Source organism: Paramisgurnus dabryanus, chromosome 21 (assembly GCF_030506205.2).
Source record: "Paramisgurnus dabryanus chromosome 21, PD_genome_1.1, whole genome shotgun sequence".
Lineage (NCBI taxonomy): Eukaryota > Metazoa > Chordata > Actinopteri > Cypriniformes > Cobitidae > Paramisgurnus > Paramisgurnus dabryanus.
In genome coordinates, this window is record NC_133357.1 from 1266224 (window position 1) to 1279355 (window position 13132).

Consider the following 13132-nt stretch of genomic DNA (forward strand, 5'->3'; position numbering starts at 1 on the left):
GAACAATCATTGTTTAAAACTATGTCCTTACCCTTCACAAAGATAAACAATTATTAGATAATTTTTATCTAAGTTAGTGTTGGGTTGAATTTTGTGAGAAATTGTAATTTTTTTATCAATACATGTAAATATAAGTATGTAAATTTATCTGCAATTTTATGTTTCAAACAGAGATGGCGATAGAGATGCAAAAGTTACAGATTGCAGCTTGCACCGTGTCCACCAAAGAGATTAAATGTGGCTGAACACACCAGACGGATTTGTTTTTCAGTCATTGTGCGATGCGCTATATGCTTGTTATCTCTAACGTCATCCAGTACTTTCGGGTCCAAACGATCTCAAATGCCATATGGAAATAACAAAAATCACGCTAATATATACTCGTATCATAATGCAAAACTACCAAAAAACCCTGATCCTAATTTTTATCTTCATAACAAAATCAGAGATGACCAGACATGGATTTTTTACTAAGTATTAATACTGCTATGTACACTATGAGCTTATAAAAATTTCGCTTAAATATGTGTGATATGAATAAATAGTGCCCATAAACACTGTTCAATAATATCCTCTATTGAAATGAGTGGAGGATTGGAAAGGGAAACAGTATTTCTTTACGTCATGTCTAAACAAGCTGATTGGTTGGTGTGGTATTTGTCCCGCCCCTCCTCCACTGTGATTGGATGACTGAGTGAAAAGTGACATTGAGGCTGTTTACACTTGGCATTAACATGCTTTTTCGTCGATCGGATCACAAGTGGACGACGTTAATGCCAGGTGTAAACTGTGTTCAAAACGTTTTGAACGCGTCCACTTTCGACCACTTTCAACCACATTCAGAGGTAGTCGAAACCACTTTCGATCGGATCGCTTTGGAGTTGCGGAACGCAATGTGGTTGAATGCGTTCGAACAGCCACATGCGACCGCCTTCTCTCCGCCCATTTATCTAATCTGAGGTATTAAACACTAATTTTCTTTTTTGACTTCTGCCGTGAACATACGGTGAACAGTGCTATTTTTAGCCTTTCATTGATAAAACTACTGCGGGGTGTTCTCCGTAGTTTCGTTTTGAAAGCGTGAAAGTTGCGCGATCCTATTTCATCAATTGCGCTGAAAATTCAGAGAAAGCTCCAACATATAAACGTACAAAACACTGTGCAGCATGTATACTTGCTAAACAAGCAGCGGGCTCCGACATAATATAAGTTTGCGTCCATATAAACTCATAATTACTCCCACTCGCGCTTGAATGACAGCAGAGAGACTCGCCCACCGTCTCACAGACCACCCCCTCACAGTATTCAGGACAGATGCGGTCGAAAGTGGACAAAAGAGACGGATTTAAATACCAGGTGTAAACGCAATGTGTCTCTCTCGTCCACTTGTGATCCGATCGATGAAAACACATCTTAATACCAAGTGTAAACAGCCCCATTGAGAAACACAGCAGTTTCCCCAAGGTTAAAAATATATATTTTTAACTCGGCAAGCAGTAAAACTCACTCAGCTCCTCGGTAGCTGCCAATGTTTTTAAAAAATGCGGCGCTTCCATTGGAAAAAACTGAAAAAATAAGCTGACCTCAGGAAAAAACTGGTGGACACAGGGCTTTAAAATGGAAACATAATTAGATCCTAAAAGGGGAAAGTGAGTCAATGTTTTGTTGGAAAAACTATGATGTCCACTTATTTCAAATCCAATTGTGTTAATAAATTAATCATCCATAAAAAATGTGTGGTAACATTACTGGCCGGTAAAATGAGCAAAACTTAATTGTCAATTGTATGTCAAACACATGTAAATTTTAGAAAATCTGAATTTGATTAGACATGCAAATTTAAGACACACAATTTTATACTCAAGCACAAAAAACACTTAAAGAAAAATACATCCAAGCAGCGTGCTCAACAAGCAACAACAAACCATGTCATTCAACCGTATGCCACATTTAAATCATCCCGCAACATTTAAATAAACACTGTGGTTTTACCTCCCAAATCTATGGATAGCAAATTGTAACCCCAACCTCCAAAGAGCTATAATTCACACATTTACGGAGACCAGTAAACATCACATTGTAAGCTGCAACTGTTGGTGGTTGACACCTCAGGAGGACTTTTCTCAGCATGTCATCCTTCTGTTCACACTTTAAAAGAGCCATTTAAAGAAAACAATTACCATCAATCGCTCACTTTACATACTATACCTCATGTTCTTTGTTTTTAATCCTCCAGACAATAAACAGGCCATTTAAATGCGACTGTCGGTGTCGTTGCCGGCCCAGCAGGGGCCTTGCTCACCAGTACAGAACAGATGAAGGAGATAATGATCAACGCAAAATGTATGTCAGGTCAAGGCGTCACAATGGAGATCTGCACAACTCTTTGCGTCAACCATTATGATGCCCAAAGGCTAAACGTCTGTAAAGTTGACTGGGCCGCTTGTTCTACTGATCGAACACATGTCTGTTTTTCCACCAAGGCGTATGTACAATCTCACACAAGAGGCCATTATACAAGCCTGCCAGGTTCAACTAGCTGATAACTTCTCAACGGTAAACCCATAGTCCCAATCGGTGAGTAAGCCCAGTCTAAATTGAACACAAACCAACCTTGTAGGCAAATGTCAAAGAAGCCAAATGAAGTTTTATCAAGAAGAAAAGGAGCCAAAAACACGACGAAATTTAAGTCACATGGAAAAATGTCGCTACTGAATACAGCAAACCTTTTCTACTACAACACAAAGACCTCTTTTGTACAGACTCCATGGAAAACACTAGTCGTCGCTGGGAGAAACTAGGTGAAGAATAGCTTGGCAGCCAACATATACACACCCATCTCCAGCTGGATGCAAGACTACGGACAACACGGACTAATCCAATGGAGAAAGAATAGACATGATAAATAACCTTCCTGGTAGGAAAAATAAAAAATGAAGGGAATCTCGGTGTTTAGCAACGGCAAACTGAGCTCAAGGTCCGAGATAAATATTGATTTAGCATTGACCCTCTTAGAGAAGCTGAAGCTGAAGATCACCTACTGTACACAATGTCATGGCCAAACTATCTCATAGTGTTTATCACATAGTACAAGCCATTGAGGTCATTATTAAGATTCTCTGAAGATTTGATCACCAAGGCAACCTCAGTTTTGCTACGCTTTGGGTAATAAATAACACAGAGGCAGGTGAGAAGTTTGACAGTGATATTCCTGCCAGTACCGATCATATCATGGCGGTAAATTTGTTGCTTTTGGCCAACGTTGCAGACAGTTCAGATTTAACCACAAGCATCAGACTTTTGCCAACAATCCTAAAACACTGAAAACGTCTTTTTGAACATGATAAACAAAAAAGGAATGTATGCATAGTAACGCACTATTCTCCGAAAAGCACAACACTAATCATCTGGAGCCGCGCAAATCCAAGCAGGAGCATAGATGCGCATGTGTACTTTCGATAGGTATTCAGACATTCAACCCTATAGCCAGACCCTCACCTTTAACCTTTCACATTCAGCACAGAGGATCATCTCCTTATCCAAAGGCAATGAACGCGGAGACAAAAGAATGTGGCGCTCCTCCACATCACCGTCTGGGGGTTTACCTTCATTGTCAAAGATTAACTGTTGGAACTAACTCAGGCAAGAGCATACAAGGACACGGCGAAATGTTTCGTTTTAAATCGACTAGATCTGAGGTTTAAATTCAGACCAGGTGAACTAGCGAGACTTTCACAAACCAGGAGAAATCTGCATCTTATACCAGACCATCCCAAAGAGACCTTCAACAGAAGAATGTTCTGCTCTTCTCTCCATCTTCAAGGACTATAAATTTCTCCTCCATGTATACAGCTGACAAGCCCCCTGACACGGAGATCGTGAACTCTGTCCTCAAGCGCTTCTCCGTGGTGGTCTGCACGCCAACTAATTTAATTAATGCGTGCCAAGCGGTACTGTTCTCCTCAGACAAACGTGCACTGTGGAACCAGACTATCAGGAACAGGGTGCACGTAAGAAAATAAAGCGTGTGTGAATGACACGAAACATACCTGACACCAGATTCATCTTGAGAGAAAGAACAGCAAGTCTTTAGACAGCTGGCTCCTGCTTTCTGACTTAAGTTTGAAAGACAGTTTAATATGCATTTAGATTTGTTCGTTTAGCAGACGCTTTTATCCAAAGCCACTTACAAATGAGAGAACATTTAGCATTTTGTTGATGAGCTAACAGTGCCAAATGGTCAAAAATGCTCCCGAATGATCACTGAGGCGTACCCTTTAAAAAGGTCCTATAGATATGTATACATTTGGTATAAATATGTACAATTGAGGTACTAATAATATACACTCTTTAGGTACAAAGGTGTACTGTATGAAAGGATACCGGCCCAATGACATCTAGGTTACTTTCAACCCAGCACTTTGAAAAAAAGCCCAGCCGTTGGTAAAATTAACCCAGAAAATAGTTATATATGATCCAGAAATGGGTTAAAACAACCCAGCATTTTGGGTTAAACAACCCAGCATAGGTTACAATACAAACTAAGGGGCTGGGCTAATCCCTTTGAAGGGGACATCTCACAAAACTTTTTTAGGATGTAAAATAAATCTACGTATGAAGTTTGAGCTCAAAATACCATATGGATAATTTATTATAGCATGTTAAAATTGCCACTTTGTAGGTGTAAGCAAAAATGGGTGTGTCGACTAAATGGCAGTGTTGTGGTTGGAAAGTGCCAAAATATCAATGACCTATTTTTCCACATGGTTTACCAAAACTGAGGTGATCTTTTTCACATGTTCTAGGTTGATAAAAGCACCGGAGACCCAATTAAAGCACTTAAACATGAAAAAGTCAGATTTTCATGATATGTCCCCTTTAAAACCCAACGTTGGGTTGAAAATAACCCAGAGTGTATTTTTACAGAATTGATGCATACTTCAAAGTTCTTTGTAGGTCTTGCCCTTGGTGTTCATAAATAAAATATTTTTTATATTTCTATAAAACTTTTACACTTTAAAAAAAATGGCTGGGTTATTTTTGACCCATAATGGATAAATATTGGACAGAACATGTGATGGGTTAAAAATTGACCCAGTGCTGGGTTATTTTAACCCAACTGCTGGGTTATTATACCCCACGGTTGCATAACAACAACCCAACATTGAGTCATTTTTAACCCAGCACGGGGTGATTTTTAACCCAGCATGTGTTCGGTCCAATATTTACCCATTATGGGTCAAAAATAACTCAGCCATTTTTAGAGTGTAGTTACAAATAAAGGTGTGATACTCTCAGGTCAATTTAACACATTTTACTATACACTCTAAAAATGCTGGGTTATTTTCAACCCAGCGGTGGATTGAAACGAACCCAGAAAATGGTTACATTCATCTCAACAATGGGTTAAAACAAAACAACCAAGTATTTTGGGTTGAAATAACCCAGTATGGGTTAAATTAAAACGCAGCGGTCTGGGATCGCCCCTTTTTGACCCAACGCTGGGTTTAAAATAACCCAGCATTTTTTAGAGTTAGGGATGCATTACGATTAATCGTGATTAATCTACAGCAGAATAAAAGTTTTTGTTTACATCATGTGTGTGTGTGTGTGTGTGTGTATTGTGTATAATAATCATGTACTGTATATAAAAATATGCACGCATGCATGTTAATTTGAAGAAAAATATATATTTATATATTAAGTATTAATATTTATATACTATAATATAAATTATACATAATTATAAAAAATGTATTAACACATGTAAACATTTCTTAAATATATACATGCATGTGTGTGCATTTATCTATACAAAGTTATTATACACAGTTCACACACACATATATGATGTAAACAAAAACTTTTATTCTGCTGTAAATTAATCACAATTAATCGTTACACTTAAAAAAAAATACTGCCTTAAAATTTTTTGTTGAATCAACTCGGATTTACAAGTCATTTCAACTTACTATTATTTATCTTGACTAGAGATTAGTGGTTATAACTACAGGTGAGTTGTTATAACTTATAAAATTAAGTTGACTTTTCTCAACTATATTTTATAAGTTGTGACAACTCATCCTTGTTGACATGACTTGTAAATCTGAGTTGATTTAACAAAAAATTTTAAGGCAGCCAAGTATTTTTTACAGTGTAGGCATCCCTACTTAAGAGTGTAGTTTTATACATTCCATACATTTTTTAAGATTATCTCTTAAAGGTATAGTTCACCCAAAATGAAAAATTCTATCAATTTTTTTCACTCATGTTGTTCAAAACCTGTTTATGACATTTTCTTCTGTGGAACAAAAAAAGAAGATATTTTGAAAAACATCTGTGGTTTTGTGACCACATATTGGAAACCAACTTAATTTGGTTGCCTTCGTGGTTTGCAAAAAAGTCATACAGGTATAGACTAACATTAAAGCGATAGTTCACCCAAAAATTAAAATTCTGTCATCATTTACTAACCATCATGTTGTTACAAACCTGTCTATATTTTTTTGTACTGATGAACACACAGGAAGATATTTTGAGGACTGTTTGTAACCAAACCGATCAGAGGCCCCATTGACTTCCATAGTATTCTTTTATCCTACTATAGAAGTCAATGGGGCCTCTGATCGGTTTGGTTACAAACATTTCTAAAAAAATATCTTCCTTTGTGTTCATCAGAACACAGAAATGAATACAGGTTTGAAACAAGCATGGGTGTAAATGATTAAAAAAATCATTTTTGAGTGAACTCTCCCTTTAAACATAGATATGAGGTCTAACCTTCTCATAACATCCATCATGAATTCGATCACATCCGTAACATGTGTTTGTATGACATAAGCGCACTTCCATTATTCAAATCTATAATCAAATCACTGATTTGTCAAAAGCACAATATGTGGAGAAAATCCAGAACGGCTCTTCTGCTTTCAACTACTTGGCAAGCGCGTTACTGTATTGCATCATGTACAGTGACAAAAAATGAGTAGAAACACATTTTAAAGATTTTTCCTTAGAAAACCTCAGATATCATACATTCCAACACCCCTCCCTCGGCCTCCGACTGGAGGCCCATCTCTCCCCATCCGTCCTCCTCCATAAGGACAACCTAGGGATGTGAAAAGTTCAGATTAAGTCATCGCCGAGCGCGCCACTTCTTGCAGTGACTTCGCAGCTCGTGAGAGGGAGTAGCGATGGAGGCAGACGTCTGAGTGGAAGTACGGAGCGAGGGGTTTAATACAATGCCGAATTACATCATCAGAGGGATGGAGTGCATGAACACATGCTTATAGGCCAGACACACTCCTATGAGTCATTCAACAATGTGTCATACTCCGAATCACCTACTGCTTCTGAATGTCATCCTCGCCGGTACAACATTGCCAACTTTATAAGACAAACACACGTCAATAAGCAAAAACAAGAATGACTAGATATAATAAGTGAGACACAAAGAATCATTGTAAAGAAAACTCCCAGGTGGAAATCGGAGCCAGCCCGAGCCCACGCTCCACGCTGACTAAAGCCCCTCTACAGCTGTGCACAGCCAGACGCGGGGCTGCAGACAAAAACACAGATGGAGATGGTTGATTGTGTCTTGTTCTAGTCAGGGCATGCGAGTGTTAATGATACCCGCAATCATATCATCGAATGATGTCTGCAGCACGAAAACTGATGCGACCTGGAGACAGAGAAACTACGGTGATTGCATTGTGATTTCCCCTTAGATTTATGCCTCTTATATAGCTACAAAGATCATATCTATAGGTCAAAGGTGATCATGTGGTCTTGTAGTCTTGACTAAGATTACATCTACAATCACTGCTGCTCCTTTCAACAGCCTTTCTGCACTTAAGAGCCACTTTAATACAGGACATAACCGGGTGTTTCAGGTAAATATGAAGCATCTTTACATCTCATAGTGACTTTTGGATGAAGAGAGAAACCAGATCTAGAATGGGAATATATTGGGCAATCACTTAACATTAAAATCGACTATACTGTACATGAAATGTATAAAAGCATTGCATGACCTACAAGAAAGGATCACAGTGTCACCGGCTCTAAAATTAACCCATGTGTTTGACAGAATGACTCACAGTGCATCTGAGTGTACATTTTATCAGTCCATGTAGTGCATTGTAGCTGTGTCACATAACAGCATGCTATATACCTGAGGTAAAAAAGTTATTTGCATGCCTCGTGAAAAGAGAGTTCATGTAATCAAGAACAAGACTTGAAACAGATCAGAGATGTCTAGACTACTCATAACAATGGCGGTTCATCCAACAACAGGTATTTATAATCTAGCAAAGGTCATCTTTAAGAGGTTAGAGATTACAGATTATCTCACTAGACTATACAGTAGGACTGGACTGGTTTTAAGTGGTTATAATACCACATGCAATCAAGTACATCACTAGTGGGATCTTTATTTACTCAGAGACTACAGGAGGACAGCTCTCCTATGCTTAAGTCCTAAATTTAAAAACCACCGATACCACTGAGCAGGGTATATATATGTCATCATGTGCTCACATTCGCACACTTTACCTTTACATAAATACCTAACCACACCAGGGGCTGTTGATCCCCAACTGTGGTGATATGCTTTGATCTAAATGGCAGTGCACACACTGGCTGGGAGAGTAAACAACAGTTGGGGGATACCCCTGGTTTCATTGCCCTCAGGTCTGGTGAGTGTGTATTAACCCAGAGCCCCTTAAGACTTTTAATGCAACAGCATCCACCCTTCTGATGTGTTTGAAAGACAAAGCAAGAAATGAATGAACTGGCAAAAGTTTTCATACAATGGGAAAAGATTAAACTAGCCACTTTTAAGTCACAACAAATCAAATCGGGAGCATGGTCATAAAAAACATATTCAAAATGGCCAAAAAGCTAATATATATACGTGTCCATTATTATCAGCCCATGTAATAGTTTCAATTTTTAAAGTAACAACTCTGTCGAGGAATTATGAGTGAGCGTGCTAAGCAACTCTCTAACAGTTAAACTTTTCTTTGTATTCTCTCCAACCTATAATTCAACTTTAATGCGCGTCCAAAGCAAACCTACCTTGATCCCACCATATAAAAGTCCACCGAATAGCCGAAATAACTGCCTGTCGGTCCTTTATACACCGCTGGCGTGTCCACATCCAAGTTGAAGGCAACAGACAAAGGTAGAAGAAGCAACAGTGAGAGTCCCATTGGAGAGCGGTACGCGTAGCGCAAAGACGCCGCGCTCCTTGAACGGTGCCTTTTGGAGCCCATGGTAATAGATATATCACAATCCACCTATTTTTTCAACTTTCAACTTTTAAAAAGGAGTCCTCCCGGGAAAGACGCCGCTTTACGCAAATCTCATGCCTTGAACACACCGGATTGAGTCTTATTTTTCCAAGCGCTTGTGCGTATCTGCCCCCGTCTCTCCTTTCTGCGTCCTCCCTCTTGCTTAATTGAAGGGGCATTAGGAGGAGGGCGTTCATTTCTTCCACTCGTGACAAACCGTGGAGGTGGGGCTTGACGTACAATTCACAGAGTGGAGAGATGAGCGCTGATAACTTGATTCATGCGGAGAGGGAAAGCATTTTTGCTAAATTCAACGCGCGTGAGACAAAACTGAGACAGTGTGCACAAAAAAAATTAAGTAAACACTATGTACTAGATGCTGTTTAGGTCCGATGCGCGTATTTTTTGGTGACCCGTCCAAAAGTTTATCTGTCCACTTGAAGGACCCTTGCATAGTTGTCACAGATAGCCAACATTAATGATTAACAATTTAAACAATGAAAGGGTTGTTTTCAAAGAGTTGTTATCTTCCAAACAACGATCGCTAAACTTGTTACCTTCAAACGCGCGCGTTCTCATCGAGTCTAAACGCAGATAACGCGTCATCTGGAAAGGCGGGGGGACCCCATCACAGATTTATTTAAACAAATACTATGAATTTCGCATGTAGGTATAAAACAGGATATGAGTCAGTTTATATTTTGATATAAGTTTATGACGAGCAAGCCTGTACACTGAGAAAACTCTATTTTGGGGTGTGACTCAAAGACGCACGAAGCTGGGAAAATGCGCGACCCCATCGACTGGAATTAAAAGAGTGTTGTTTTAGTTGATTCAGCCTCGGCTCAAGGGATTTAAATGGCCAGCCAAATTTGAACCCGACGAGAAGCCTATTTGGGAAAGTGGGGTGTGAAGGGGGGCTTACAGCTGTTCAGACCTAAACTCAAATTGAGGTTGGTGCATTAACCTGTAGCGGTCCCAAAATATGATTGTTTATACTAGTGGCTTCCCAACTGAAGTGTATAAAGTGACCTCCAGGTTATGTTACATTTACATTTATGCTTTGGCAGACACTTTTATCCGAAGTGACTTACAGTGCATTCAAGTTACACATTTTCAACATTTGTGCTGCTAAGCAATGCTTTACTTTTGGCAACATAATGTTACATATTTTTATTGACTTGTTTATTCACCATTAACACCATTTCAGCATCAATGGCTATATTCACAGCGAGAATTGGCAAACTTCACACAGAAAGCCACCTGATCTCCAGGGCTTGAACCAGGACCTTTTTGCTGTGAGGCAACAGTGCTACCCACTAAGCCACAAAGCCAAATTTAACGCTGGTTATATTTACATGCACCAATTTTTGTCAATCTGAGTGAATTCAATTCATTAGAGATCAAAGGGTTTTCCCAGCTTTGTGCATGCATGCAGACCCATATATCCAGTAGGGGTATATATCACAAAGGATAAGGTATGCAGTCAAAATCATTCTTATTTTATATTTAATATATATTTAAATGTTTACTGAAACACAGTTGTATTTCATTATAACTAAATGTGATTCGAGCTATTACCATATTAAGGCATTATATTATACAGGGTGATATGGGTGCAACAATTGCTTTAACAAATAGGTGGTAACAGTGTTTTTTAAGCTACAGATTTATTTAGGCTTGCAGTGAGAGACTATGTGAGTATGTTTACACAGCGATTATGTTAATGTGATTACGCTGATTATTAGACTAACCATAATTGCAGTAAAATATGTGGGGTTCTGCAGTTTTATTGACACTACGCAGGCATGAACTGGTACGGTAAAACTGGTATTCTTTACATAAACATTTATGCATTTGGCACATACTTTTATCCAAAGCGACTTGCGGTGCATTAGGTATACATTTTATAAGTAGCCTATGGCCCTGTCCCAAATGGCGCACTTCATGTCCCATGGCCTTAAATTCTCGCTTATGGCGCTTTTCCATTGCATAGTACCCTACGGTTTGGGTCAGGTCGGGTCAGCTCACCTCACTTTGGGTTGGTTAGTTTTTCCATCGAGTTTAGTAACACTTTGCAGTGGGAGGGATTAAAGGCGTGTCGTTATATTTGCGCTGCCTACTGCGTGTGAGAGTAGGCATTGAGAGCTTCCTTCTACATTTCCTTTTTCAGTCCACCACAAAATTAAAATTGACCACCACAAATAGATGTTTGCACATTGCGTTTATCACTGCCTCTGTTTCACATGACAGTTTCTGTACAAACACCCGTGGAGTCAGTCGACGCGCTCCACTGAGACTCAATTAAGTTGCATTTAAGCATAAATGTGGACGTGCGCGTCACGAATGTGGCGCCACAAACTGCAAGTCTGGAAAAAAAACTGTTGTGGTGTTCCTCCTGATACTCAACCTGTTGATGTTTTTCATCGCTAAATGGGAGTTTGGGAACTTACAGCAAAGCACAGATAACAACAGGATTACTCGAGACAGGGCAAGCTAGCATAAAGGTAAAGCTAATCTTTTACATTATAGCAATGACGCTGGTAGCGACAATTCTTTCAGACCAATCAGTGATCTACAGTGTTTTTGCATCACGTTTTGGTATCAGCTTGGGTCGCTTGGAACCCCGACCTAGATGGTACTAAAAAAGTATCGGTTACTACTAAGCCCCCAAATGTAAGCTGACCTGACAAAGATAAGTCTGCGAGTCCTCAGGGTGTCACATCCATAATTTTTACGCTCCAAAGTGTGTTCATTAGCTCTTTGCACCCTTGATGCCATCTTCGGCAAAGCCAGCACTGCAGCAGGCTTCACGCACTTTACCAACTCAAAAGTTCTTGGGAAAGAGCAATCAGACCAATCAGGCCCTGTCCCAAATGGCACACTCCGGACTTGTGGTCCTCCTCAGAGTCCACACTTTGATGACATCATGTAGTGCAGACTTTAGGGACCCTTGATTCAAGTCCACGTGGGTGCACCGAAGTCGTATTTTGGGACAGACTCGAGCATCACGCCGGAAATAGGAATAGAAGTTGCTCGTCAGTGTGAACTCCTCCCTTCCATCGTCTGATTGCTTTTTCACAAGGACTTCTGGGTTGGTAAAGTGCGCGAAGCCTGCTGAAGTGCGGGCTTCGCCGAAGACCGCATCAAGGGGGCACTGATGAGCACACTTCGAAGTATAAAAATGACAGATGGGACACCCTACAAACTCGTAGACTGAGCGAGCACGTGCAAATTAAGGCCTTGAGACCGAAAGTCCACATGAAATGCACCATTTAGAACAGGGCCTTAGACGGAAGGAGTTCACAATGATGGGCAACTTATTTTTCTATTTCCAGTGTGACGCTTGAGTCTGTCCCAAAATACGACTTGAGGTGCACCTTCGGGGACTCGCGTCAAGGGTCCCTAAGGTCTGCACTACATGATGAGTGTGGACTCTGAGGAAGTCCACAAGTCTGGAGTGTGCCATTTGGGACAGGGCCTATGTGTGTTCACTGGGGATCGAACCTATTAATGCAACACTACCTGTTGAGCTTCAGGAACACAAAAAAAATCTTGGTGAATAAGAGTACATGATGCATGAGTACAACATCAAAAAAGGTTCCCCTTTTTACACCTACTTGATTTCTGCCATACACCCCATAAAACATGCAAATACTGAGGTGGGGTGATATTAACATATACACAGATGCATGTACTCTTCTAGCACTAAAAAGGTCAAAAGTTTGAGGTCAAAAGTTGCATGCACAGTTCAGATATAGATAAATGGTTACGCGAGCACGCCGCCTGCCGCTGTGAGTCAACGCAAAGGTTACCAATTACCTGAGAGACTCTAAATT

At 39.8% G+C, this 13132-nt stretch overlaps 1 protein-coding gene across 1 annotated transcript in view; it reads right to left on the reverse strand.

Annotated features, from left to right (window-relative positions):
• The window catches only part of itga5 (integrin, alpha 5 (fibronectin receptor, alpha polypeptide)), a 60630-nt gene extending 51180 nt beyond the window's left edge, over nt 1-9450 (reverse strand). Inside the window, exon 1 of the mRNA XM_065285394.2 lies at nt 9079-9450. Coding sequence (XP_065141466.1) covers nt 9079-9275 — 197 coding nt within the window. The 5' untranslated portion in view covers nt 9276-9450. The remainder of the gene's footprint in view (nt 1-9078) is intronic.
• Between the last annotated feature and the right edge of the window lie 3682 nt (nt 9451-13132).